Below are 27,412 nucleotides of genomic sequence, written 5' to 3' on the forward strand. Positions count from 1 at the left end.
GCTATCACTCGGCAAGCAATTCCGATGCACCAAGTCAGGAACCAACAGGACCTTAAACAGCTTCTACCCCCAAGCTATATGACTGCTAAATAGTGAAATAAATAGTTAACTAATAGCTACCCAGAATATCTGCATGACCCTTTTTGCACGACCTCTTGACTCATCACATACATACACTGCTGTTACTATTTATTATCTATCCTGTTGCATTTTATTCCTACCTATATGTATATACTCGATCTACCTCAATCACCTCGTACCCCTGCACATCGACTCGGTACTGGTACCCCGTGTATATATATCATTAATTCATTGTGTTATTATTTTTATTATTTCTGGTGTTATTATTTTTCTACCATTTCACTTTTTTCCCCTTTCTGCATTGTTTGGGTGGGCCGGTAAGCAAGCATTTCGCTGTTGTTTACGAAGCATATGACAAATAATAATTGATTTGACTTTCCGACCTGAAGTTCATTGACGTCATGTTTTGACCTCTTTTTTTTCTCAATTCCCAGTTGTCTTGAAAGTACCATAACATGTAGACTATGACACCTAAATTGGCACAAACATAATTCTTACAAAGTTGGTCAATGACAACTTTAGAGCTGAAAGGTGTAACGTTAAAGCCTAACTTACTTGAACAAATACTTACATTTTCAGTATCACGCTCATTGACAGTAGGTAGTGGCGTTCTGGTTGACATGTTAATGTCTTGTTCCACGAAGTGGTTCGGCGTTCTGGGTCTCCTTTTTTATTTTGTTGCACCTTAGCCCAACAGGAGGAAAGCAGGTCTACAAATGCTATTGAAGAACATGGATTTAACGCAACGCCGAAATTCCAGCAAACACACGCTGGAAGATGTCTAGACCACAGATTAATTAGGTAAATTGTCGAACCGCATTACTGTACAGAGGTGGGACAGATTGCGAAAAACACAACAACCCACAAAAGGTTGTCCAACAACAAACCATAACCCCGAGTTCCAAAATGTTCCAATTCGTTTTTAGGGAACTAAAACTGAATAAACTGTATTCCAATAGTTCACGGGCTCTCTACAAATGCACAGAATGTCTAGTCAAGGAAAAAGGGGAGGGGAAGGGGTGTTAACGTAAAACCGGTCTCGGAATTTGCAGTCAGTTTTGGCGGCTTGGGTTACTATTGATTTTCAGCTTCCGAAGCGCGCTTCCCCGTTTTCCGACGGTGCTGGTACCCCGAAAGACCCAAGTTCGGTTAAAGTCCTCCCCATCCCAAAAGTAAGGGTAGTTTGCTTGATTGCTATATCCAAGATGGCCGCCTGCTAACTGGAGAGTGCCAAACCAAACCCAATGCGTTGAGAGGAAGTGAGGAAAGACATGGCTTTAAAGCTTATTGGAGCTTCGGTTGGGGCAGAGCTGTTTGTTGTTGCTAGGGTGATTACTGGAGAGAAAAATCTACCTGCTGCACAATACATTAAATAACCCTGCCTACCGTGCCTAGAGGCATTTAGGTTGCCCCTACTGACCCGTGCATGTGAAACAACTGAAAGCACAGATTGATTTGACTCTTTTTAGTTTTAGTGCCACTCCATCTCTATGATTCTGAGCTCCCAAATCTATTCTCCTAAAATAAAAACTTTTTTTTTTAAACAACTAAAAAACACTTTCAGTTAATTGCTTGCAGGATGAAGATTGGGGGTCTAATCTGAGACAAGTTCCATCTATATTGTAACAACAGTCATTCGGTCTCACATGCTTACACACACACTGCATCCTGTCTTGTGTTTCTCACATGAGCCGCACCTCTAGCAGTGCACTTCCTGTGTGGCCAGCACACACCATCAAAGGGTCTATTCACAGAGAGACACAGAGAAAATTAAGAAACACAGAGAGAGAGAAAACAGTCTGCGTAACAAAGTGGTGGAGGCGGAGCAAACAAGAAAGACAGGAAAAGATATAGGAAAAAAACAATTCTAAAGGAAGACTGATTTATTTCTAAAACACGGATGGATATTGGCTTGAAATCCAAGTCTCTCTTTCTCTCTTCTCACCCTCTCTCTCTCACGTGAGAAAAAAAATTGTCTTCTTCTCTCACCATGAGATGGTCTCCAGGGCAACAACGTGCAGTCTCGCCCTGGCTGTCACAGGGAGGGTACGCGACCAGCAGAGAGGAGCCTGGGAGTTCACTCACATGTCACACTGACCCTACCTCATTAGCACAAAGGTATCTTTGTACATTCCCAGGGTGATCACACAGACACTTGCACACACAATATTATATTGTCTCTCTGTCTCACACACACACACACACAAAAGGCCTATCGAAAGGTTTAAGGAACATTTGACAGCAAAACACATTTATCACTCACCATGTTGCGTCATTGTGAATCAATCAATCACACTGACTCTGGTCCTGCATCTCATGTGAGTAGATTATAACATTCAAGGCCCTGTCTACCTGAACATAATTTTTTTTAAAGCCTAAGATTAGTATGATCCAAGTTACATTTAATTCAAGTTAGATTTCTATTAATCTACAAGTGTAAAGTGGTGTTTATCCACCAGTGTTGAAGGATTCCAACCTACTGTATAGTACAACAATTTCTGTTGACAAAGTGTATTCTAGACAATGAAAAGCATTGCTTTTGGTAAGTATGTATTGTTGATGTCCACAATCTCTGTACATTGCATGGGTAAGACATATCTACCAATACTGGTACTAAATACATATCTACTGATTTGAAGTATGCAAAACCTCTTATATATGTCGATGGCATAACCTTTAGGTGTTTAACAACTTCTTTAATATCAAATGACAGCTAAAGTATTATTATTATACATTTTTTATTTAACATTTATTTAACGAGGCAAGCCAATTAAGAACAAATTCTTATTTACAAAGACGGCCTACACCGGCCAAACCCGGACGATGCTGGGCCAATTGTGCGCCGCACTATGGGACTCCCAATCACGTCCGGTTGTGATACAGCCTGAATTATTCCATTTAGTCTGACGGTAATGTTGCCATACCTCCAAAATTACGTCATTGTGCCTGGTTCGCGGCGAGGCAGGTCTGGCGGTAACATCAGTTTTGACATTCAGTTCTCTATTTGCACTCAGGCATTGATTAATAAATTATTTTGAGCTGTCATTCTTATTGTCATAGGATAGTTGTTGAGTATAATGACTTACTTGAGTCAAGTACTGACCTACTACTGACCTTTATTTACATCTGTGCTTGATAAAAATCTGTAAATGTCTAATTTGTAGTCTTTTTGTTGTTGTTGCTGGATTAAAGTTGAAATTGTAGGTAATATCTCCCTCTGGTGGTTTACGTGGGAACATGACAACTGGTATGCACTTTTTAGCCGTGTACGAACCATCCTGTTTCGCTACAGGGATAGAAAATACTTTTTCAATAACTACAAACAAGGGGGTGGGCAGAGCCACGAGCTAGTAAGAGCCCATTGGCGCATTCTAGCATGCCTACTCTGAGGTTCGCGTGTGCAATAACTCAATTGCACTACACATTTTAATCACTATGCACTAAACATTTTTTTCTACAAAACTTTGTCCAGTCTGTTTGTAACAGATTCTAGTTTTGTAAACAGAAAACTGTATTAAGATAAAATGTTTAATCGATGAGAAACTTAGCAGAATGTCGCCCAAAATCGATCTCCCTCCATCTTCTCCCACTCCCATACTTGGGAGTGAATGGAAACGCCGACCGGATGCTTCACATTTTTACATCCGGTGAAATATTTATACATCTGGTGAGATCAATATTTATAGATCATGGTTCGAAGGCTGTGCACTTTTAGTACAGCTCGAACAACGAGACGGATATTTCCCCGGATAAATGTCATGCATTCGGTTGGAGTTGCCACTCAATACCAAATATGGCGATGAGAGGAAGCTCAGTGGCCGGCAGTGGGAGAAATTGGAGCGAGATGGATTTTGGCAGACATTCTGTAAATTTTCTCATCGATGAAACATTTGATATCCATGCAGTTTTCGATTTCCAAAGCTATAATCTGTAACAAACAGAGTGGACTGCGTTTTTGTAGACTTTACCCTTTGCCATAGTTTCTTTAAAAAAAAAAGGTGTCATGGAGTGCAAGGGCGAATTGAGTTAATGCACAAGCGCACTTCACAGAGTAGGCGTCCCCTAAGTGAAATATGCAAATTATTGCCCACTATGATTAATTTTCTCCCAATGGAAACGACAGGCTCTGGTCTATCTTGGTTAGTTATACAAATCTTTGCTTTTAGCAGGTCATGAAATCTTCCTTTCAATAGCAGTCAATGGCTCCTTCTTGTGGATATAGTTGGAACCTGTTTATTCCATAGTCCATGGCATCAAACCTTGTCCTAAAATTGCAATTCTCAGCCTGCTGAATTAGCGTGGTCATTTACTCATAATCCCCTTGTTCCTCATAAACCAAAACACATACTCAAACCCACATGATGTAGGAACCAAGTCCTGTACCAAAAGCTAAACATGTTTTTGATCTGATAAAAGCATGAGAAAATGCTTTGATTTTATCTTCAGGAAATATCATCAAAACTTCCTGATGGAATCATGTGATCACAGATGAGCAGTTCTGTGACATCACTGCTGTTTTGTAGATTTAAGGGCAGTTTCCCAGAGATATTTTAATTTAAATCAGGACTAGGTTAATTATACTTAAATTAATCCAGATCTAAAACATTTATTTCTGAGACGTTGCTTAACTTCAGATTAATTCGTTCTAGATTAGGGAGTTCCATGCTAAAGTAACTAAGGACTAACCAGTTAATCTTTGTGTAGCCTAATTAGATTAATGGTGTGCACTTGGTGCTGACCTGAGGATGCTTCAAAAACCAGGGATGGGACACCAATACATAAGCAGTGTGTGGAATTGGAGCAATTACTGAAACCAAACAATGTAAACATTTTCTAGAGGCAGATTATCACCATAGCTTGGAGGGGATAAAACAGAATGAAGGCTAGCCCACTAGATCTGCAGCAGCCAGGAGCGAAGACTGTGTCACTAACCCGGCCTGGAGGACAAAGACAAAGTATTTTCCCATCCTGGAGTCAGAGATCATTTTGGAGATCTCTGAGACCTTATAGGAGGTCTCTTACTCCAGGGTGGGAAAATTCTTAACAAGAAAGCAACAGATGAAGACACCGAAGGAGACCATGAGTCCCTATGTTGTATTTTAAGTAGTTAAACTGTTGTCAATTTCTATTCTGACTTGTAATGTTAAAAAGGGGAGAAAAATACCCCCCCCCCCCTGAATAAACTAGCCTACCCACTATACCAATGATAGGCTACAGATTTCAGTCACTGCAATTAAAATTACTTCACCAATGTATATTTCTATTAAATTGCATGTCCCTTACTATGTATTGCATATTTGAGGAGATTATATGCTTTTATAAATGTTTGCATCTCATTAATAAATGGCAAGAAGTTTTCCACTTTCTTTTAAAGTACAGTATATTTTGATAAGTTATAATGGTAGTCCTAACTCATTAGTAAATGGTCAGTAGGTTTCCACTTTCTTGAAAGGTATCTTTTCAGCAGTTATAAATGTTGGTAACTCATTTGTTAACCCATTTAATCCTGAATTTTTCCCAGACGTGAAAATATCCAAATCAAGTGTCATTAGTAACCCTTTGAAGTAATCCATCATTATATTTTGAAATTTTAATGGAAAGGTAGGTGAAAAAGTGTGTTTTATGGTCAGTCACAATTGTGACCGGTGGGATAATGTTACGTATACTGATTTAACATATTTCTCCTGTGCAGTTATCAAAGTTCTTATATATCCCAACCAAGTTATTAACACATTTAAAACTCTGTCACTAGCAGTCCCCAGCCCAGTTATTAACACATTTAAAACTCTGTCACTAGCAGTCCCCAGCCCAGTTATTAACACATTTAAAACTCTGTCACTAGCAGTCCCCAGCCCAGTTATTAACACATTTAAAACTCTGTCACTAGCAGTCCCCAGCCCAGTTATTAACACATTTAAAACTCTGTCACTAGCAGTCCCCAGCATTGCCACTAGAATGCCCCGTCACACATTCTAGTGTGACTATTTTACACATCAAAAACCCTTATACAACACGATATGAATACCGAGAGCAAAGACAAAAAGACAACAGCCATCAATGTATTTCAACAGTGTTACTTTAGTGCAACATGTACTGAAACATTAATATTGTAACTTTATTGTAACATTTGAACTTGTACTTTAGTGCAATATTCATTGTAACATTGTCATTGTGACATTTTAGTGCAACATTCACTAACAACTGTAAAGCAGTCGTGTGAGTCATTCCCACTGAACATAAAGGTAACATTTAGGTTAGAGGTAACCTATAGAATATGCATTCAAGTAGAGGCCTACACTGAACAAAATACAATTTTATATATATAATATATATATATCTTATAGAGTTAGGCTTCAGAACCAAGTGCAAGATTAGTTTGTGCATCACTGTTTTTAACTACGATCAGTCAGACCTACTGTCATGCAGGATGTCTTGAATCAAATGACCTTCTTTTCCAAAAACATTTCAGTCATTTTGATTGTCTTTTTCGTCTACTTTTCTTTTCTTCCTAGAGTCCGTTGTACTGCTTCTCCTCACCCTTTGACTTGTCTTTTCTTGCTAGAGTCTGTTGTTCTGCTTCTCCTCACCCCTTAGTGACTTGTCTTTTCTTCCTCGAGTCCGTTGTACTGCTTCTCCTCACCCTTTGACTTGTCTTTCCTTGCTAGAGTCTGTTGTTCTGCTTCTCCTCACCCCTTAGTGACTTGTCTTTTCTTCCTCGAGTCCGTTGTACTGCTTCTCCTCACCCTTTGACTTTTATTTTCTTCCTAGAGTCCGTTGTACTGCTTCTCCTCACCCTTTGACTTGTTTTTTCTTCCTCGAGTCCGTTGTACTGCTTCTCCTCACCCTTTGACTTTTATTTTCTTCCTAGAGTCCGTTGTACTGCTTCTCCTCACCCTTTGACTTGTTTTTTCTTCCTAGAGTCCGTTGTACTGCTTCTCCTCACCGTTTGACTTTTCTTTTCTTCCTAGAGTCTGTTGTACTGCTTCTCCTCAACCTTTGACTTGTCTTTTCTTGCTAGTCTGTTGTTCTGCTTCTCCTCACTCCTTAGTGACTTGTCTTTTCTTCCTAGAGTCCGTTGTACTGCTTCTCCTCACCGTTTGACTTTTCTTCCTAGAGTCCGTTGTTCTGCTTCTCCTCACCCTTTGACTTGTCTTTTCTTGCTAGAGTCTGTTGTTCTGCTTCTCCTCACCCCTTAGTGACTTGTCTTTTCTTCCTAGAGTCCGTTGTTCTGCTTCTCCTCACCCTTTGACTTTTCTATTTTTCTTTTATTGTCTTTTTCAGCCCTTTTTCATTCGCTCTTATCTCCTTTTCTACTGTCCGTGGTATATCTTGAAGCACTCAATAAAGCAGTGGCGCTTTGCATTTCTCACATGCATAGGTAGTACGTTTGTCACAATGACGACTTCTCTGGAACCGGTGCATCGTGTTGATTGGCCAGTGAGAAGCTTTGTCATATCTTGCCTGATCTTCAACAGTAGCAACCAGTAAAGACCTCCTTCCAAGGCTCAGTGGTTTCGTGCTAAACTTTTGCATATTTGGGCTGTATACTATGTGTTTTGGAATCACATCAGTGGCAGGCCTCTTGGACCGTTTGAACGCTCAATCTTTATTTTTGACCACCTGCAGCTTTTCCCTTGGCCCTTCTGGCTGAACCCTATGGCTTGTAGAGGCCCTTGGCTCTTCTGACTGGACCCTCTGGCGGGTAGAGGCCCTTGGCTCTTCATTATCAACAATGGAGGGGAGTGGGGGAGGTTGTGGATGGGGGGGGGGGTGGTGAGGGGTAGGTCATCATCACTGATAACATTGTTCCTGTCATGATCTGTTTGCATAGGTTCAGCATATACATTCAACAGCCTGGCTGGCACATGGCCAGTTCATAGTCCATATCTGACCCATCGCTATCACAATCACTCAGGACAGCATCTTTCTCCTTTTGAGGGATAACTGCAATGTTGCATGCCTTGTCTGGGCAGTCACCTAGATCCAACATATCCAGAACTTGACTCAAAGTGAAACTAAAAGAAAGAACAGAGTAGAAGGTTAGGTAAAACAAGAACTATGTATGTGTTTAACTATGTGTATACCTAGATGCACTGTGTTATCCCACCAGTCACTATTGTTGCCGTCAACATGTTTACACATTCTATGACCACACTGAACAAAGTTGAGTAATTGCAAATGCATATATCAAAACTAGACACCTTAAAGATGATGTGTACCAAACATCTTTGTCCTAACTTTATATTAACATACTTTACTAACCATTTGTTTGGTAGCTTTGATGCAGCCATCCTCTTCTCATGGTGCAACCAGGAAGTAAACAGCTCTGGTCATGTGACAATCTACACTAAACATGTGACACTGCACATCATTCATTGAGAACCTTTATTATTTAGATATTTGCTGGAAATACATTGATAGATCATTCAGTAACATTTTTAGAGCCTTATAACTGAAAACGTTTTTACGGTCCCTATTGGGACCGATGGGATTAAATAGGTTAATGGTTAGTGGATTGCCACTTTAAAATAACATATAATTTTAGCAGTTCTAAATGTGGGTAAATAATTTTATAGATGATTTGGGAGTTCACTCAAAGCTTAGACATACTTATAGGCAGTGGTGGAAAAAGTACCCAATTGTCATACTTGAGTAAAAGTAAAGAATTCTACCTGAATAGAAATTGGCTTAAGTAAAAGTGAAAGTAATGCAGTAAAACCCTACTTGAGTAAAAGTCTAAAAGTATTTGGTTTTAAATATACTTAAGTATCAAAGTAAATGTAATTGCTCAAATATATTTAAGTATCAAAAGTATACATAATATCAAATTCCTTATATTAAGCAAAACAGAGCCACCATTTTCTTGTTTTTTAATTTACTGATAGCAAGGGCACGCTCCAACACTCGGTCATCATTTACAAGCAAAGCAATTGTTTAGTGAGTCCATTAGATCAGAGGAAGTAGAGATGACCAGGGATGTTCTCTTGAAAAGTGTGTGAACTTGACCATTTTTCTGTCATGCATTCAAAATGTAATGAGTATTTTTTGGGTGTCAAGGAAAATGTATGGAGTAAAAAAGTACATCATTGTCTTTAGGAATGTAGTGAAGTAAAAGTAGTCAAAAATAATTAACAGTAAAGTACAGATACCCCAAAAAACGACTTTAGTACTTTCAAGTATTTTGACTTAATTACTTTACACCCCTGCCTATAGGCAGTACTAGGTACTCATCACTACATACATGAGAGAAGATTCAACACTGTTAAACATGTTCAGTCAATGAATGGTGTGTATGAAGACCTAAACATTCAACATTGTGAGAGGATACCTCCTCCACTGCTTCAACAACCAAAGACTTTACAGTTACCATTTCACACCAGAGCATTTTACCATACTTGGACTATCACAGAGAAGTGGTAAATGTGTTGATATAATCTGGATCTGGTAAGGGGTAAAATGTTAGGAATGATGATTGAATAATGTCCTGCATGGAAATTTGGCCAGGGGCATCAGGGTTAGTAAAGGTGGGTTAAGACACATCATGGAAACCAACCTCTACTGTTCCTGCGACAGGGCACCAACGCATCACACCCAAAAGTGAGAAAATAACTATTGCTCAACTGTGCAACTATTGAAAATAAGGTTGCATGATTTTCCATAAAGGTTAATATTATAAGCATTTGTAAGTGCATTTATAAATGGTTAATAACTGGAGGTAAATATTGGCTGACTATTTGGCAAACACTGGCAAGTTATTGCACTATTTTGACCAATGCGATATAACCATTTATAAATGGTTTACAATGCATTTACAAATGATTAAATAATCATTAGTAATGTAATTATAACCCCTTTATAAACACTTTACAAAAGTAACCTGATTGCAATGTGTTACTCTTTTTGTTATCAATCCATGACCATTGTTCGCTTCAATCACTTGAGCTGCACTATCTTTGTAAGAAGTGTTGCATAGCAAAATAATCTCTTCAGGCAAATCCATTTCTGTCATTGTCTGCCTCAACCATGGGAACATCTGGGTACTCATCTTCAAATCTTCAATGTGAGGATCTGGGCAGCCAGGCTGTTTGAGGTCATTGATCTGGGCAGCCATGCTGTTTGAGGTCATTCATCTGGGCAGCCATGCCGTTTGAGGTCATCGATCTGGGCAGCCATGCCGTTTGAGGTCATTGATCTGGGCAGCCATGCTGTTTGTGGTCATTGATCTGGGCAGCCATGCTGTTTGTGGTCATTGATCTGGGCAACCATGCTGTTTGAGGTCATCAATCTGGGCAGCCATGCCGTTTGAGGTCATTGATCTGGGCAGCCAGGCTGTTTGAGGTCATTGATCTGGGCAGCAATGCTGTTTGTGGTCATTGATCTGGGCAGCCATGCCGTTTGAGGTCATTGATCTGGGCAGCCATGCTGTTTGTGGTCATTGATCTGGGCAGCCATGCTGTTTGTGGTCATTGATCTGGGCAGCCATGCTGTTTGAGGTCATTGATCTGGGCAGCCATGCTGTTTGAGGTCATTGTGAAGCACTACTGTTACAATTTTTGCAATGCAGCATCTTCTTGGTTGAAAGCGCAATGTGTTTCTGAGACACTGGAAACGACACTTCCATAAACCAAACATGCACTCCACTACACCTCTAGTGCGGATATGAGCTTGGTTGTACCATTGTTGCGCACGTCCTATTGCATGAAGATGGGGGGGGACGGGACAAGAAGTTGGTCTGTGCATACCCATGGCCACTTCTTCTATGTTGTCCTCCTTGAAGCTGAGCAGGCAAAGAGGAGTTTTGGAAAAAAATCCTGGAGTCTTGAGATGCATCTTTCCAACCTGCAACAATGTAAGAGTCTTGGAGAACTGAAAATTGGGAGTGCACTCACTTTGTACGTTTATTGAAAGCCCTTTTTTAGGATTCCTCTACTCCTTAGCATCTGCTGTACAGGGAGACTCAATGGGAATATGACAGCCATCTATACAGCCAATGACTGCAGGGAAGCTCCCATATTTATAGAACTCGACCTTGTAGTTGGCCTGGGCAGCAGCATCAAGGAACTTGATGGACACTGAACACAAACATAAAACGCAACGCAATTTAAAGCGTTAAAAGATCCCTAAAATATTCCTTATGTACAAAAAGCTTATTTCTCTCGATTTTTTTTGGCACAAATTTGTTTAAATACCTGTAAGTGGGAATTTCTCCTTTGCCAAGATAATCCACCCACAGGTGTGGAATATTAAGAAGCGAATTAAACAGCATGATCATTATACAGGTCCAACTGGTGCTGCGGACAATAAAAGGCCACTAAAATGTGCAGATTTATCACACAACACAATGCCGCAGATGTCTCAAGTTGAGGGAGCGTACATTCCTGCCGACTGCAGGAATGTCCACCAGAGCTGTTGCCAGGGAATGTTTTAGAGAATTTGGCCGTACTTTCAACTGGCCTCACAACAGCAGACCAGGTACAGTGCAGTTGGAAAGTATTCAAACCCCTTACATTACAGACATATTCTAAAATTAAATAATTTTCCCCCTCATCAATCTACACACAATACTCCATAATAACAAAGCAAAAACAGGTTTTTATACATTTAAAAATATATACTAAACAAAAACTGAAATAATATATTTACATAACTATTCGAACCCTTTACTCAGTACTTTGTTGAAGCAACTTTGGCAGCGAATACAGCCTCAAGTCTTCTTGGGTATGACGCTACAAGCTTGGCACACCTGTATTTGGGGAGTTTCTCCCCTTCTTCTCTGCAGATCCTCTCAAGTTCTGTCAGGTTGGATGTGGAGCGTTGCTGCACAGCTATTTTCAGGTCTCGCCAGAGATGTTCGAACGGGTTCAAGTCCGTGCTCTGGCAGGGCCACTAAAGGACATTCAGAGACCTGTCCCGAAGCCACTCCTGCATCGTCTTGGCTGTGTGCTTATGCTTTGATCACACCGACAGCGTCATTGCGCAAAAAAATACGCAGCATCACCTGGATGTGTGTGCAACAAAAGTTCATTGTTCACCTTCTGCTCCCATTTCTGTCAAGTCGTCTACTCATACAGTTTGATGTATAGGTTCTATAAATCCAACGTTCTATAAATCCAACGTTCTATAAATTCAACGTCCTATAAATCCAACGTTCTATAAATCCAACGTATGCACCACACCGAACGCACTGCAACTGCCTCAGCAACGCAATGCTGCAAGTAAAACACAAGGTTCCATTGGAAATGAATGTAATTCTGGTGTTTCAAAATGCAATGACGCTGTCAGTGTGATAGAACGTCAGGGTTGTTGTCCTGTTGGAAGGTGAAACTTCTCCCCAGTCTGAGGTCCAGAGCACTCTGGATCTCGCTGTACTCTGCTCCGTACATCTTTGCCTCGATCCAGACGGGTCTCAAAGTCCCTGCCACTAAAAAAACATGCCCACAGCATGATGCTGCCACCATGCTTCAACGTAGGGATGGTGCCAGGTTTCCTCCAGACGTGACGCTTTGCATTCAGTCCAAAGAGTTCAACCTTGATTTCATTAGACCATGGTCTTGTTTCTCATGGTCTGAGAGTCTTTAGGTGCCTTTTGGCAAACTCATAGTGGCTACCATCTGGCCACTCTACCATACAGGCCTGATTGGTGGAGTTCTGCAGAGATGGTTGTCCTTCTGGAAGGTTCTCCCATCTCCACAGAGGAACTGTAGAGCTCTGTCAGAGTGACCATGGGGTTCTTGGTCACCGCCCTGACCAAGGCCCTTCTCCCCCGATTGCTCAGTTTTGCCTGGGCGCCCAGCTCTACAGTCGTGGCCAAAAGTTTTGAGAATGACACAAATATTAATTTTCACAAAGTCTGCTGCCTCAGTTTGTATGATGGCAATTTGCATTTTTCCAGAATGTTACGAAGAGTGATCAGATGAATTGCAATTAATTGCAAAGTCCCTCTTTGCCATGCAAATTAACTGAATCCCCCCAAAAATTCCACTGCATTTCAGCCCTGCCACAAAAGGACCAGCTGACATCATGTCAGCCATTCTGATTAACACAGGTGCGAGTGTTGACGAGGACAAGGCTGGAGATCACTCTGTCATGCTGATTGAGTTCGAATAACAGACTGGAAGCTTCAAAAGGAGGGTGGTTCTTGAGGGTGGTTCTGGAATCATTGTTCTTCCTCTGTCAACCTTTGTTACCTGCAAGGAAACACATGCCGTCATCATTGCTTTGCACAAAAAGGGCTTCACAGGCAAGGATGTTGCTTCCAGTAAGATTGTACCTAAATCAACCATTTATCGGATCATCAAGAACTTCAAGGAGAGCAGTTCAATTGTTGTGAAGGCGGCTTGGGGTAAAGTCCTTTTCTCTGATGAATCCCCTTTCCGATTGTTTGGGGCATCCGGAAAAAAGTTTTTCCGGAGAAGACAAGGTGAGCGCTACCATCAGTCCTGTGTCATGCCAACAGTGAAGCATCCTGAGACCATTCATGTGTGGGGTTGCTTCTCAGCCAAGGGAGTCGGCTCACTCACAATTTTTCCTAAGAAAACAGCCATGAATAAAGAATGGTACCAACACATTCTCCGAGAGCAACTTCTCCCAACCATCCAAGAACAGTTTGGTGATGAACAATTCATTTTCCAGCATGATGGAGCACCTTGCCATAAGGCAAACGAGATAACTCAGTGGCTCATGGAACAAAACATCAATATTTTGGGTCCATGGCCAGGAAACTCCCCAGACCTTAATCCCATTGAGAACTTGTGGTCAATCCTCAAGAGGCGGGTGGCAAACAAAACCCCACAAATTCTGACAAACTCCAAGCATTGATTATGCTAGAAAGGGCTGCCATCAGTCAGGATGTGGCCCAGAAGATAATTGACAGCATGCCAGGGCAGCTTGCAGAGGTCTTGAAAAAGAAGGGTCAACACTGCAATACGACACCATGTTCCAGTTCCTGCCAATAACCAGCAACCTCGGCGTGTGGGACAACATTACAGAGCCTGATCTACTCTATAGATCAGAAAACACCCCTACCTTAAGGTATCTGTGACCAACAGACCCAGATCTGTATTACCAGTCAATTGACTGATGTCCTTATATGGACTGTAACTCAGTAAAATTCTTGAAATTGTTGCACTTTTTTTGTTCAGTATAACTCAGTCTGCAATGCGGTGTGTACTATCATGCAGTCGGCTCACAAACACAAATGTCCTGTTTCACTAAGTTTCCAGATGCCAAAAACCTCAAGGTGATCAATACATGTAGGGAAGGGCCATCCGCTAAGAGTCAGATGAAAGCCTTGGCTTGAGAAAAACAATTGTCAGCTCCATTTTCTTTGTAGTCACAGAAATTGATTTAATAAAAATAAAATCTGTGGGTTGCTCCTCTCTGGTCTTGGTGGTTCTTTGGTCGTCATTGAAATAGTCCAGGTTATCAATTTGTCCATTGTCAAGGTCAACATCCATTAATCTTGTTAAACCCTGTCTTTGGCCAGGTTTGATTTAAAACGTCACTTCTGGATTATCATCCTCCTGGAAAATCACTTTACATCTAGACTAGGGAAAATCCAAGAACATTTTAAACCATGTCTGAGAAATTCCATTTCAGTAAAAAAATTAAAGTGCAATTTAGTCTAGGATTAATCTGTGTCCATGGAGCCTAGTGCCAAATGGACGCCAAGTATTTTCACAGGTAGTTAACAGGACATTTTACAACTTTATTTGGTCATTTATGTTCCATTTTCATTCTCACATTGCCTAAGAATATCCAAGATGGGTTAAGGACTTCACAGCTCAAGATCATAACCTGAACTGAAAACTACAGTAGCAGCCATTTTATGCCACTATGCCCATACTCATATTGGTGTGATAACTACACGCTTTGAAGAGGAAATGGCACCAGTCAAATTCATGGTCAGCTTTGGTCCTAAATTCAGTACGCCAATACCAGATCTCCCCATTGAACCATGGGGGGGGGAACCTGAAACTGTTTAACTTCAGAAACGACAATCTATATGCAGCAAAGATTCTTTAATTGATTGGAGGCAAAATACACAGAAAACAAATGCAGTGCATTTAGTGCTGTAGTATAAACCACAAAATACTCTCCACCCATATAGAAACATCACTCCATCTAGCGATCTTGATAAAACAGGTGCAAAGTAAATAGATTCATCTGGTAAAGCTGGAAGGTAGTGGGGGGGGGGGCATGCAAAATTGATGTTCCAAAACTGGTCGGTCGAGTCTCGTTTTGTTTCTAGATGGCGTCGATGTCAAGGTCGTCCTCTTCGTCAGCGGGCTTCTCTGGTGTCACAGTCTCCACTTTCAGCTCGCGGGCAGAGGACGAGAATAGACCACCTGGGAAAGCGAAGTGGGGGGGGTTGAGGGAAATGTTAATTGGCTGAAATCAAGCCCCCCCCCCGGCACCACTAATTTCTCACGAGGATGCACAATAAACAGAACGGTTAGATAGAAATGTATTGAGTAGAAAAGACAAGCGCTCTGCCATGCAGAGTTGGGCATCATGTCAGCTCGACGCCCACCTGAATAGATCCATGGACATTAATTTGTGACGGGGGTCATTTGCATTTCAATGCCGTAACATCAAACCTACGTCTTTGTGTATGACGGGAACGACCGTCTTCAGGTAAATCAGCTGTAGCAATAAGTCATTACCTCCACGTTATCATCTTCCTCCTCATCTGCACCGCTGCCCTCGCTCTCCTCTTCCGCCTCCTTAAGCCACTTGACGAAGGGCGCAGCCTTGGCGTGGATCTCTTTGGCCAGCTCTTTGGACACATACTTCTTGGACACCTGAGACACACAGGGTTATGATGTGTTAGAGGTAGCATGTGAGATGACTTGTAAGTCTCAGGTTCTAGTGTAGATTACCGGCTTTAAAAATATTGGTTTAATATGTAAAATATCTTGGATGAGGCATGTCTAACAAAATACATTCTCTCAAATGACACCGACCTAGATGAATAACAAGATGTTCCATTCTATTATCTCAGTTAACCCTGATGGTCATCCTAGTTACCTTCTCAGCCCAGGCCAGGATGACATCCTCCTCAAGCAGGTCGGCGTCGTACAGGTCTTTGAGGACGATGGGCACGCGGGGCAGAAGCTGGGCCTGGTGCAGTTTCACCAGACACTCAAAGCCCCCCAGGAGGTACTTCTGGGCCTTCTTGTTGTTGTGGGTAAACTGGACACCAGAGAGGAGATTGAGCAAAAATCTATTGCCACAATAATTTTTGTTGAGGTTATGCCAAACAATTAGTGTGACAGAACTGACCAGTTTGAGTTACGGCACAGAGCTAAGAGACGAAGGAGCCAGAACGGACACAGTAAAGTGAAGTGGGACTCACTCTGAGGAAGTGTCGTTTGTACTTCTTGATCTGGTCCCGGATGTTCTCGTCCATCAGCAGCTCTGTCAGGATCAGCGGGGCCGTGTCCTTCACGTCCAGACGCTCCGCCTCCGCCAGGATCTCTTTATCCGAGGAGTCGACTGCACCGTCCTCCTTCTTTTGCTGTGGAGGGAGTGACAAGAGGTGAGAGCCACCCGGAGACGTCTCACACAAACAGTTACAAGGACCTCTTCATTTCTTATACAACTGATAAGAGTCAAATTTATTTTTAAATCAACAGAGACCTGTCCAAAGGCGGTAACTATGGTGCATTTGGACTCTGCTTAGTGCATGTTTATTTCACAGACAAAACAGCCATAATACCTGGATGTAGCAAACAGTCTTTGGGATGAGAATAGTCTCGAGTTTATAGGCGGAACACAAGACTTGGATGAGCGAGGCACCTCCATAACACTCCTAAGGTCACTACTGTGACCGCAGTAAATAGAACTGGTACGACACGAGCAGAGGCAAATCTGAACTACAGCAGTGGGGGGGTTGTTTTCATCGCAAGGCCCGGGATCTTCAAATATGCAAGCGAGCAATAAGCAAGGCAGAGCGTGTTGAGTTGACATAGCCCAGGTGAAATGGGGTCGTTTCTGGGCAGGGTCCTCCTGAGTCTGACCTTGACAAAGTTGTAGAAGAGGTTGACCCTCTCCTCCAGGGGTTTCTCCAGGTCCTCGCTGAGGGTCAGGTTCTTAGCATGCGCGCTGATCTCCTCCATCCGGCGCTGCTGGGCCTCCTCTGTCGTCTCTTCCCCCCAGTCCTGGTCATCATCGTCACCGTCCTACAGCAAATCCATCACATTTAATTTATACAGTGCTTTTGAAAATAAGACGGTCAGCGCTACACAGTGGAAACGGTTCCCATGAGGCTGTACGCTACAGAGAAACAAGAACAAGGAGACGGGTTGCATTTAATTCCAGAAAGCTGTCCATTCAATACCCTTCATGGATCGAAGACAACCAGATAAGAAATAAAAAGCTCTACCTAGACCCTAGAAAACGGCTCTACCTAGATTCTGCTTTCACCTATACAGTTCTATCAGAAGTGTGAAGGATGATACTGAAACTTCTCCAGGTAGATCAAGCACCCCTCAGGTTTCTGCCGATGCTTGAGGTCTGGCTGGCCACTGAGGCAATGGAGTGCTGGTACCCACCACAGCATCAGGGGCGTCTATGTCGTTGTGGTTGGAGGCTTCATCACTGGAGCCGTTCTCCTTGTCCTTCTTCTTGCTCTTCTTCTCCTTCTTCTTGACAGACCCAGTGTCCTCTATTTGCAGAGAGAGAGAGAGAACAGTGGTAAGTCAGGACAGACAACTTATAGTTTCTCGATGCCTTGTGTTTCTGACATTTACCCGACTGGAGAATGTTTGTTGAATTTATTACACTAAAGAACCATACAGCCTTGGATGACTTGAGACAGTGCCAAGAAGTGCTGTGAGAACAGGTGCCACAGCAGACACTGCCCTCTGAGGATACTGCAATGCTCACTGCTGCTCATCTTTGACTCATGTTTAAAAAAATAAAAATAGGTGCATTGCGTAAGATTTCAGTAGCAAAATACCACCCAACATGACTCATCTAGTGCCTTAAGTTTCTTGTGACCCATCAGACAAACTAATCCTGTGCCTAGTAGCAAAACAATAACTGTGGTTTAAAAATGAAGGACATAGCATGTCTGGCATTGTATTTTAAACCAAGCCCACATTGAACAAGCCTCAGCCTGAACAACCCTGTACAGTAAATTCTGACATTTCCAGATTGTCAAAGAGCAAATTAAACAAATGGAATTTCCATAATGGCAACGCTGGGAAAAGTATGCATGTCTGACAAAGCAGTGATCCTGAAAGCGCTAAATAAGAATGAATATTTCCCCAAAGAGTTCCGTCAGAAAGCATTGGAACACGTCTGGCTCACCTGGTGGGTTCCTGAGGATGAACGTGCAGAGCTTGTGTCGCGTGTCCAGCATGCCCCTGTAGCCGCAGGCCTTGCAGGAGTTCCCAATGGTTTGTTTCTTGGCATTGATGTGCTGAAGGACAGAGAAAGAATTCAATCTTCAGTATGGTCTTATTAGTACTCAAGTCTCATATCCTGAGAGGTAGCCAAAGCAACAATTCGCTACGAAAAAAAAAAAAAAAAAAAGCCAATCTTGTTAAGTTGGGTAGCAAAAAAATATGCAGATGTGTGCATAACATACGCAGGATGGCCAGTTTGAGAAGCTAATTGTGTTCTTGCTGTTAACACCTTTATGACCAAATATTCTGTTTAATATCATCCCTGAAAAAGAATGGTGCTCAAGTACCATTGCTCTATGGGCCAGCTGCACAGACCTAGATCAAGCATGGCCTGGGACAAAAACAGGTCTATGCAACCACCCCAAAATATGCCAAGATTTTTTGGGGGACTTGATAATTGAGCAGACAGCTAACATTGTTCTAGACAGTGTAATACAGTATGATGTCTCAGTCGGCAAACACTGTCCTCTACTATAGTGCTTGAGGGCAAGGCCTACTGTAGAAAACCAATGAATAATGCAAGAGGTTCGTTCCTGTTCTTAGAATAGACTGCATTCACTCCATTCCAAAGGGACGTGAACCAGTCTGTGACAGGCGTATGAATAAGCCCAGTGTGGCCAGGAAAGATGTGCACAGATCCTGTGTCAGTTCATGATTGGTTTAGGGGGATTGAGACTTCGCTAGTCACTGTTATTCTCAACATCTGAACCTAATCGAGCATCTGATGCAAGATTTTAGTTCTCGGTTTTCGAGATGAATAAAAGTTCATCTGACCTACTCTATACGTTGCTATTGGGAATGTTTCAGGCCCTGATGAACAAGCACCTTGCCGCCTCCACAGATACTTAAGGTGTCTGCAGGCCCCAGACTGACTGCAGCATCCTGAGCCCCACGGAGAGATCATGTGACACCTCCAGGAAGTGCCTGGATCGCTGCAGTGCAGGGGATGGAAAAACACAATGCCACTTTGGGGAAAACACTGATTTTCTATCAAATTAGGGTCATCCATTAACCAGTATAGCTTGTCTATCTAATTCTGTGCTAATCCTCTATGAGGACAACTTAAAACATATTATAGGAGATATGCATCTATCAAAACAGCAATACCCCTCATGCAAGGTTTAGAACCTGATAATTCGGTATCAATACATTGGATTTCTAGTCAGCTCTGACATAAGAACCCCTGCTAACTAAACAGTGTCAGCCAGCCACAGTTAACCGCTGAAAGCTGTGGAATGAGTCACTGTGCACATTCCTTCCGGTCATCTGTAACAGCACTGGAGTTCTCTCGGAAAAGCATCCGCGCATTGACTCGTGATGCAGGCCCTGCCTAGACATGCCCCGCTGCAGAACAGATCCCCCATGGCTGCGCAGACCGGTGACAGTGCTGACCTAATTACAATAGAAGAAACCTGTCCGGTCAGCAAAAACACAACACAGAGGGGTGTGGTGGGACCATCGAGTCCCCCCCCTCCCTGTTGGGACAAGACAACACAGAGGGGTGTGGTGGGACCATCGAGTTCCCCCTCCCTCCCTGTTGGGACAAGACAACACAGAGGGGTGTGGTGGGACCATCGAGTTCCCCCCCTCCCTCCCTGTTGGGACAAGACAACACAGAGGGGTGTGGTGGGACCATCGAGTTCCCCCCTCCCTCCCTGTTGGGACAAGACAACACAGAGGGGTGTGGTGGGACCATCGAGTTCCCCCCTCCCTCCCTGTTGGGACAACACAACACAGAGGGGTGTGGTGGGACCATCGAGTTCCCCCTCCCTCCCTGTTGGGACAAGACAACACAGAGGGGTGTGGTGGGACCATCGAGTCCCCCCCCCCTCCCTCCCTGTTGGGACAAGACAACACAGAGGGGTGTGGTGGGACCATCGAGTTCCCCCTCCCTCCCTGTTGGGACAAGACAACACAGAGGGGTGTGGTGGGACCATCGAGTTCCCCCTCCCTCCCTGTTGGGACAAGACAACACAGAGGGGTGTGGTGGGACCATCGAGTTCCCCCTCCCTCCCTGTTGGGACAACACAGAGGGGTGTGGTGGGACCATCGAGTTCCCCCCTCCCTCCCTGTTGGGACAACACAGAGGGGTGTGGTGGGACCATCGAGTTCCCCCCTCCCTCCCTGTTGGGACAAGACAACACAGAGGGGTGTGGTGGGACCATCGAGTTCCCCCCTCCCTCCCTGTTGGGACAACACAGAGGGGTGTGGTGGGACCATCGAGTTCCCCCTCCCTCCCTGTTGGGACAACACAGAGGGGTGTGGTGGGACCATCGAGTTCCCCCTCCCTCCCTGTTGGGACAACACAACACAGAGGGGTGTGGTGGGACCATCGAGTTCCCCCTCCCTCCCTGTTGGGACAACACAGAGGGGTGTGGTGGGGCCATCGAGTTCCCCCTCCCTCCCTGTTGGGACAAGACAACACAGAGGGGTGTGGTGGGACCATCGAGTTCCCCCTCCCTCCCTGTTGGGACAACACAGAGGGGTGTGGTGGGACCATCGAGTTCCCCCTCCCTCCCTGTTGGGACAAGACAACACAGAGGGGTGTGGTGGGACCATCGAGTTCCCCCTCCCTCCCTGTTGGGACAACACAGAGGGGTGTGGTGGGACCATCGAGTTCCCCCTCCCTCCCTGTTGGGACAAGACAACACAGAGGGGTGTGGTGGGACCATCGAGTTCCCCCTCCCTCCCTGTTGGGACAACACAGAGGGGTGTGGTGGGACCATCGAGTCCCCCCCCCTCCCTGTTGGGACAAGACAACACAGAGGGGTGTGGTGGGACCATCGAGTTCCCCCCTCCCTCCCTGTTGGGACAAGACAACACAGAGGGGTGTGGTGGGACCATCGAGTTCCCCCCTCCCTCCCTGTTGGGACAACACAGAGGGGTGTGGTGGGACCATCGAGTCCCCCCCCCCTCCCTGTTGGGACAAGACAACACAGAGGGGTGTGGTGGGACCATCGAGTTCCCCCCTCCCTCCCTGTTGGGACAACACAGAGGATACCAAGTCCAGCACAAAGGGCTGTTTGGATGAAGAAAAAAGCAAATACCAAAAAGGAAGCTCCAGCATGTCACACTGCACCTGCAAAACAGTGGATTTGGTATCTAAAAGAAAGGGAGCCCGGTCAGTCCTGGTTGGATCTAGGAAAAGAGTACAGCCAAAAGCTAAAATGGAGTGATAGTGAAGTCAATTGCATGCCGCCCCCCTTCCTTCCTTCATTCGATAGCAGAGGGCGGGTCAGTTTCAATGAGGTCTTTTCCAGGATCTGACAAATGCAAGGAAAAGTTTTCTGGACTATTTACCAGGTCAGTTTCGGGATTGTCACATTCGGGACACAGCACAAACTTGCGGATGAATCCGTCCAGCATGTCCTGCAGCTTGTTCGCTTCGTGCGACCCATTGACGATGAAGCGGTCGTTCTTGGCGTCAAACTGGGTCTGGGCACCCAACTCACAACCAAAGAACTTGGTGGGATCTGGATAAGGAGAACAAGAAATAAAATGTCAGTTTACTTTGTCCAAATATGATCAGATTACAGCTTTACCTTCCTCATAGGTTGGAGAGCTTGCCTTATTGTATTTTGTGCTGACGTTCATAGCCTCACTCTTTCCTACAGATGAAACGGGTTCCAACATATTGCCAAGTCAAAATGAGTCCACATCCCACAATCCAAAATGAATGGAAAAGATAAACAGCATTTAACTTCCAGATTTGCTGTGCTCATCTTTTGCATTCATTTTGTGTTGCTGCATAGGCCTATAGCCCAATCTACCACACACCATATTGTGGGACCTGGACTCATCTTGATGTCAAGACTATATCCAAAAGACATCCAATAAACTTTAAATGTGGAGTGCGATGTCCCCTTTTAACCTATCGTTAGATGACTGGGCACAACGTAGGGAACAGAGAGAGGCATTTACAAGAACTAAAAACTATTCCAAACAATTCACAACCTTGTGAAATAGATGTCAATCTAGTCGGTCAGACCATTGCCCAAAAGGCTGGGGTGTGTTCAGCAGGACAACGTTGTGGAACATTCAGATAGAAAATGGCCTGTTATAAATAAACATGGCAGTTCTACCTGCAAAGTTGGACAACATTTGGTTACTGAAGGTGTCCCTTGGAACGGAGGTGGTGGGGGGGTATACTTACAGGTGGGAGGCCTATTCAGAGACTTGGCAACGTCAGTCATGTTGACTATAACAGTCTTTATACCATTCCCCTTGCCTTCCACCTGGAGGATGAGATATGAGAAACAACATTTGTTGAAGACATTTTTTAAATTTACCTTTATTTAACTAGGCAAGTCAGTTAAGGACAAATTCTTATTTTCAATGATGGCCTAGGAACAGTGGATTAACTGCCTTGTTCAGGGGCAGAACGACAGATTTTTACTTTACCAGCTCAGGGATTTGATTGCAACTTTTCGGGTATTAGATCAACACTCTAACCACTAGGCTACCTGCTGCCCCTTCCAACTGGATCACATTCTGACAGAGTAAAATACCTTTGAACGTGCACCACCAATCAAGATGCTCCTCACGCGTGAGGGGACATTTAAGTTACATTTTGTAAATGTAACCTGTTTAGTTAACTAAGCAAGTCAGTTAAGAACAAATTCTTATTAACAATGACGGCCTACACTGGCCAAACCCAGACGACGCTGGGCCAATTAAGCGTCGCCTTATGGGACTCCCAATCATGTTTGAATGTGATGCAACCTGGAATGCTGTCTTTCAGAGGAAATCTCCTTCTGTGTCTTCTGAACAAATTAACCTGCAGTTAAGCTATGTGTGGCCTTATTCTCTTGCCTCGAGCACTGAAATGGATTGGTTAGGTTTCTATCATATTGATTTCCTTCATTGCGGGAAACATGGAATGAAGCTTTGACTATTGGGACATCCCTAGGTCACTGGACTAGATGTGCTCTGGTCACTGACCAAACCCTCATGGGAACAACTAAACTGTTCAAGGTAGACATTTCCCCTAACCACAGGTCTAGAATCAGATCCTGACCTCCAAACCATTAGGAATGACAGTGACTCCAGTCAACTATGACTCCGTACTCACCTTGGCGATTATACGGGGCATCTTGTATCGGTAGAACTGGTCCAACACGCTGCGGTTGACGTTGACGGACATGATGGCTGGCCGCAGGCTTTATCAGTATGATAGAAAGATCTTGGACTGCAAATTTTTGGTATCCTCTGTCTGGCGAAGATGGGATGACATAAACGACTGGAAGAGGGTTCGGGCTCGGACATGAAAAAGGTCTTGCCAATGAGGCTGCAAGCTCCGCGCTTGTAGGTTAAGTTCACCCCACACAGGTTCCAACAGCTGCGCAACAGCTCTGAGAAGAGAGGGGGGGGGGGAGAGACTGTTGATCGATGGAAGACATCTCAGCAAAGAATGAATGTTAGTATAAAGTATGAATGTACCCTGCTATCTTGTGAGACCGGTACAAGACATGATTCTCTATTGGCGTCCCACCCTTGCCCCAAGGTCACTTATCTGTGGCGAACACCTGCCAAAAGGCGTACCCTCAACTGTATGTTTTTGCGCGATATTCCAAATTACTATTGCAAGAATAATTTCTATATATGAGCGCTTAGGTCCGCTTGTTTCCATGTCTTTTGTCTAGTCTCCTTTGCGCCTTCCCATTTACACCAGAGATCTGTATATAATGACGAGATGCTCATGTCTCCGCCCTAACAATTGGAGTTATTGTCCCAAAGACAAGCGACAATAGAAACACATAGGGGATTATTTAGGACAAACTTCAGTGAGTGAAACCTCTTGCGTCTCATCTTCTTCCACACACAAACTCACAATAAAAAGATATCACTTCCACCTCACTATTTGCATGAGATTTGGTCCAACAGAAAAAAATATAAAGATTTGTCAAAATGGACACATTTTACTGTAAAAGAGAAGTTAAATTGTTAGAAGGAAGGTTCTCTTATTGTGTCTCAACTCTTCAATTAGCACACAGAGCAGACACTACAAAAATGACAATTGATTCTGGAAAATGCTCAGTTTGTCACACCTGGCATTGCGGTACAACATACTACTAGCAGCATTTTAACCCAAGACCATTATGCTAGCTGTCTAGTCAGTGATTTATAAAAGATGTCCAATACGCATTAAAAAAATAGGAACTGGCGGCACCTTATTCGGAGAAAGGTAGGCCACTTGATTTCAACATCTGACCAAAGTGAAGAGGCTGTTCAAACAGTTGGAGACAGAAGGGTGCGTTTACAACAATTCCACAGTTCTTCCTTGTTAGCTAACAAATATATTTCAAGTTTAACCAAGTTGGATCTAAAAGATTAGCTGGCTACTCTCTAGCATGTAGGCTTGTGCTGAGAGTGTTTTGAGACCTGTGCTCATTTTATATAAAATGCACAATACAAGAAGTTATTCATTAGTTCTGGTTAAATTAACAAAATAGGCATTTTAATAGACAGACTTGAATGCCAGATCTGTTTTTTAGCCATCAGTTTACACTTTGGATAAAATTATTAAATTAATAAGTCCTGTGGAAGGCTTATTTATCCTTGGTATAATTTCACAAGCCCTGAATTCATTAGATTATTGCTGACTGTTTGTAATGAAGTTTAATAGTACAACGCTTATTTAGAGAAATAAATACATTGTGAATCGCCCTGAAGAGTGATTTATGTTTTTAAATAGTAGATCTTTAGGCCCGCCGTAGGTTATATCCCATCATTAAGTAGCCATTACTTCTTTCTTTTTTTTAAACGTGAAAAGTACGAATATAGCTTATTTTTCGAATTTTCTTCAAAAAAAACCCCACAATGTACAAATTAATTTGGAAAGGAATAACTGGCCTACAAACAGTAGTATCATATGGTTAGCTATGCCATTGTAGCTTGCCAACACTAACCATAGGAAACTGCACACAATCTATTACTCAAACATATGGCATATGAATCATATAACGTACGTGCACTACAGTGGGTTTCAATATAAACCTAACACGTCAATTCCACTATTGGTACGAAAAGATAAAATTGCCAATATAGCTAACATTATCACTATTAAAATCATGGCACATGTAATAGGCAATAATGGGGTTTGAGAAGCAAACCAGGCCTCGGTTGAGCAATGTGCTGCAGAGTGCGTCATTCAGAGGAACAGTACGCGAGGGGAGGAAGACGCCATCTTGGTCCACCTAGGAGGCGCATTCACCGTAAGAACATGCTGTAAATAAATGCAGCACGAAATGCCACACAGTAATTAAAGTATAATTGAGTTTAAAATACCTTTCCCATCCGTCGCTCCTGTCGTCCGGGTACTCACCGTTTTCGCAAAACAAAGACATAAACACACCGCTGGTCGCCCAGAGACGCAATAAAGTGTTGTGTGGATGAGCAGTAACGTTAGGGTTGTGGAGACCAAGCGGCACTGCAACAGTGCCGAAAGAGCAGTCCGACCTTACGGTGGAGGGTACTAGAGCCCGCAGAGAAAACTCGAGACGCCCAAAAATGGGGTATCTGGAATAAACCAAAAAGGGACAGTCAAATCAGTACAAAATGACAGGTGTCAGCTTATAGTAATAACTAGTTAACATTAGCCAATGACTATAACATATGGAAGCCATAGAAACATTAACTAACCTAGTTATAGTTGGCAATTTTTTTTTTTTTTTTATACAAGTTGATCTGCTCTGTTACCCTTGAATATTTGCTGAATAATTAACATAATATATATATTTTATATATTTTTTTAACGGTCATCTAGCTTAGTCACCATTGCTCTTCAAACTTGCTTCGACTCACCTCCAGAACGTTCTCAGTCGGTTCTTGCAACGCCACTGTAATGTAGCTGTCAACGTCGCTGTCAATCTACACCAGCTCCGTCACTACTTACGCCCATTTTGTACGACGTCACTTAAAATGGCAACTTCTTACTCGTTTATTTTGGTGTCAATCATTGTTGGCTGAGACGCAAACTCACGAGCTCGCGACAGTAAAATTGATGGGGGCAAAAAATATGAATGAAAAATGAGGACACTTGTTCAATTGGATGAGATCCCTACATTTTGAGGACAGGTTCATTTATATTATGCGGTGGCTTTTCTGTCTCCAGGAAATATCAGTTCTTATTAAGTGTAAAATGTGGATTCCAACAGGCTTTACATATAATGTCAGGAGTCCTTTACCTTAAAAACATCAAAATATGCACACTGAAAATGATTTTTTTTACATTTTAAACACTTTGTCACTGGATGTAGGCGTTTTTGCCATGTCCCCAGGTGTTATCAACTTCCACAAGAAATATACAATCAAATAATGAACATTTAAAAAATATTTCTTAATTGTTTTTAGTCCTATTTAAAGTATCTTTCATAAATAACGTTTTTTTCCCTCATCATTATTGTGTTTATTATTTTTATTTAAGATTTTCTGTGTGTCCCTGATATCCCTTACCACCCTGTTAGCTTGTTGTAATCCTCCATTTAAGAAAACAACCCCTTGTGGCAATGACAGCACATTCAGGAAGTGTCATAATGTCTTTGGTGGGAAAGCTATGGTGCAAAGCTAAATAAAAAATTAACTTTCAGTTGTATCCATTTGTCATGTTGTTAGTCTGTATGTCCCACTCATAAATGTCCATTCTGTTAGGCTAAAAAAAATAAAAAAATCTAGATGTTAAAATATGTTTGATAGAGAAGTTAAAATCCTGTTCAAGTGTTCACTGTTTTACTAGGTCAGTCTTGCTCACTCATAGAGCTATGGCTAATTTATGCTCAAAATGTCCACCCTGTTAGGTGCATAACCCTAACAGGGTGGAACCTAACAAATTGGAAAATGCACCAAAAATGTGTTCATAGTGCCTGAGCCTGACCAATTATGTTTTTCTGAAAATCAAGCATGTCATTTTTCTGATAGAA

The 27,412-nt window shown here is 42.9% G+C and overlaps 2 protein-coding genes across 8 annotated transcripts in view; both read right to left on the reverse strand.

Moving 5' to 3' along the window:
- The window catches only part of LOC135506208 (MAP/microtubule affinity-regulating kinase 3-like), a 114,476-nt gene extending 113,146 nt beyond the window's left edge, over window positions 1–1,330 (reverse strand). For 4 of the 5 annotated variants that reach the window (XM_064925716.1, XM_064925717.1, XM_064925715.1 and 1 more), the window contains exon 1: window positions 653–1,330. In XM_064925716.1, coding sequence (XP_064781788.1) covers window positions 653–703 — 51 coding nt within the window. In that variant the 5' untranslated portion in view covers window positions 704–1,330. The remainder of the gene's footprint in view (window positions 1–652) is intronic. The other variant, XM_064925719.1, reaches the window with a different exon arrangement.
- A 13,754-nt stretch (window positions 1,331–15,084) lies between these two features.
- LOC135506210 (eukaryotic translation initiation factor 5-like) lies at window positions 15,085–26,382 on the reverse strand. 3 transcript variants are annotated; one of them, XM_064925723.1, is made up of 12 exons: window positions 26,298–26,382; window positions 25,782–26,012; window positions 23,566–23,845; window positions 22,648–22,729; window positions 21,795–21,967; window positions 18,397–18,508; window positions 17,637–17,749; window positions 17,103–17,264; window positions 16,439–16,600; window positions 16,111–16,275; window positions 15,743–15,884; window positions 15,085–15,422 (listed from the first exon to the last, which is right to left on the reverse strand). In XM_064925723.1, exons 3-12 carry the CDS (start codon window positions 23,635–23,637, stop codon window positions 15,328–15,330), a joined length of 1,278 nt encoding a protein of 425 aa, XP_064781795.1. In that variant the 5' UTR covers window positions 23,638–23,845; window positions 25,782–26,012; window positions 26,298–26,382; the 3' UTR covers window positions 15,085–15,327. The 3 variants fall into 3 exon arrangements, with proteins under 3 accessions (XP_064781795.1, XP_064781794.1, XP_064781793.1); XM_064925722.1 differs by lacking the exon at window positions 15,085–15,422 and having other exon boundaries at window positions 15,548–15,884; window positions 25,819–26,012; XM_064925721.1 differs by lacking the exon at window positions 15,085–15,422 and having other exon boundaries at window positions 15,548–15,884; window positions 26,269–26,343.
- Between the last annotated feature and the right edge of the window lie 1,030 nt (window positions 26,383–27,412).

Source organism: Oncorhynchus masou, chromosome 19 (genome assembly GCF_036934945.1).
Source record: "Oncorhynchus masou masou isolate Uvic2021 chromosome 19, UVic_Omas_1.1, whole genome shotgun sequence".
NCBI classification, from domain to species: Eukaryota; Metazoa; Chordata; class Actinopteri; order Salmoniformes; family Salmonidae; genus Oncorhynchus; species Oncorhynchus masou.

Coding starts and splice junctions, on each gene's coding strand:
- LOC135506210 (XM_064925723.1), bottom strand. CDS start 23,637: ATGTCCGTCAACGTCAACCGCAGCGTGTTGGACCAGTTCTACCGATAC. Junction 22,730..23,565: donor TGCCCCGTATAATCGCCAAG/GTGAGTACGGAG, acceptor CTCATCCTCCAG/GTGGAAGGCAAGGGGAATGG. Junction 17,750..18,396: donor CATCCTCAGGAACCCACCAG/GTGAGCCAGACG, acceptor CTCTGCAAATAG/AGGACACTGGGTCTGTCAAG.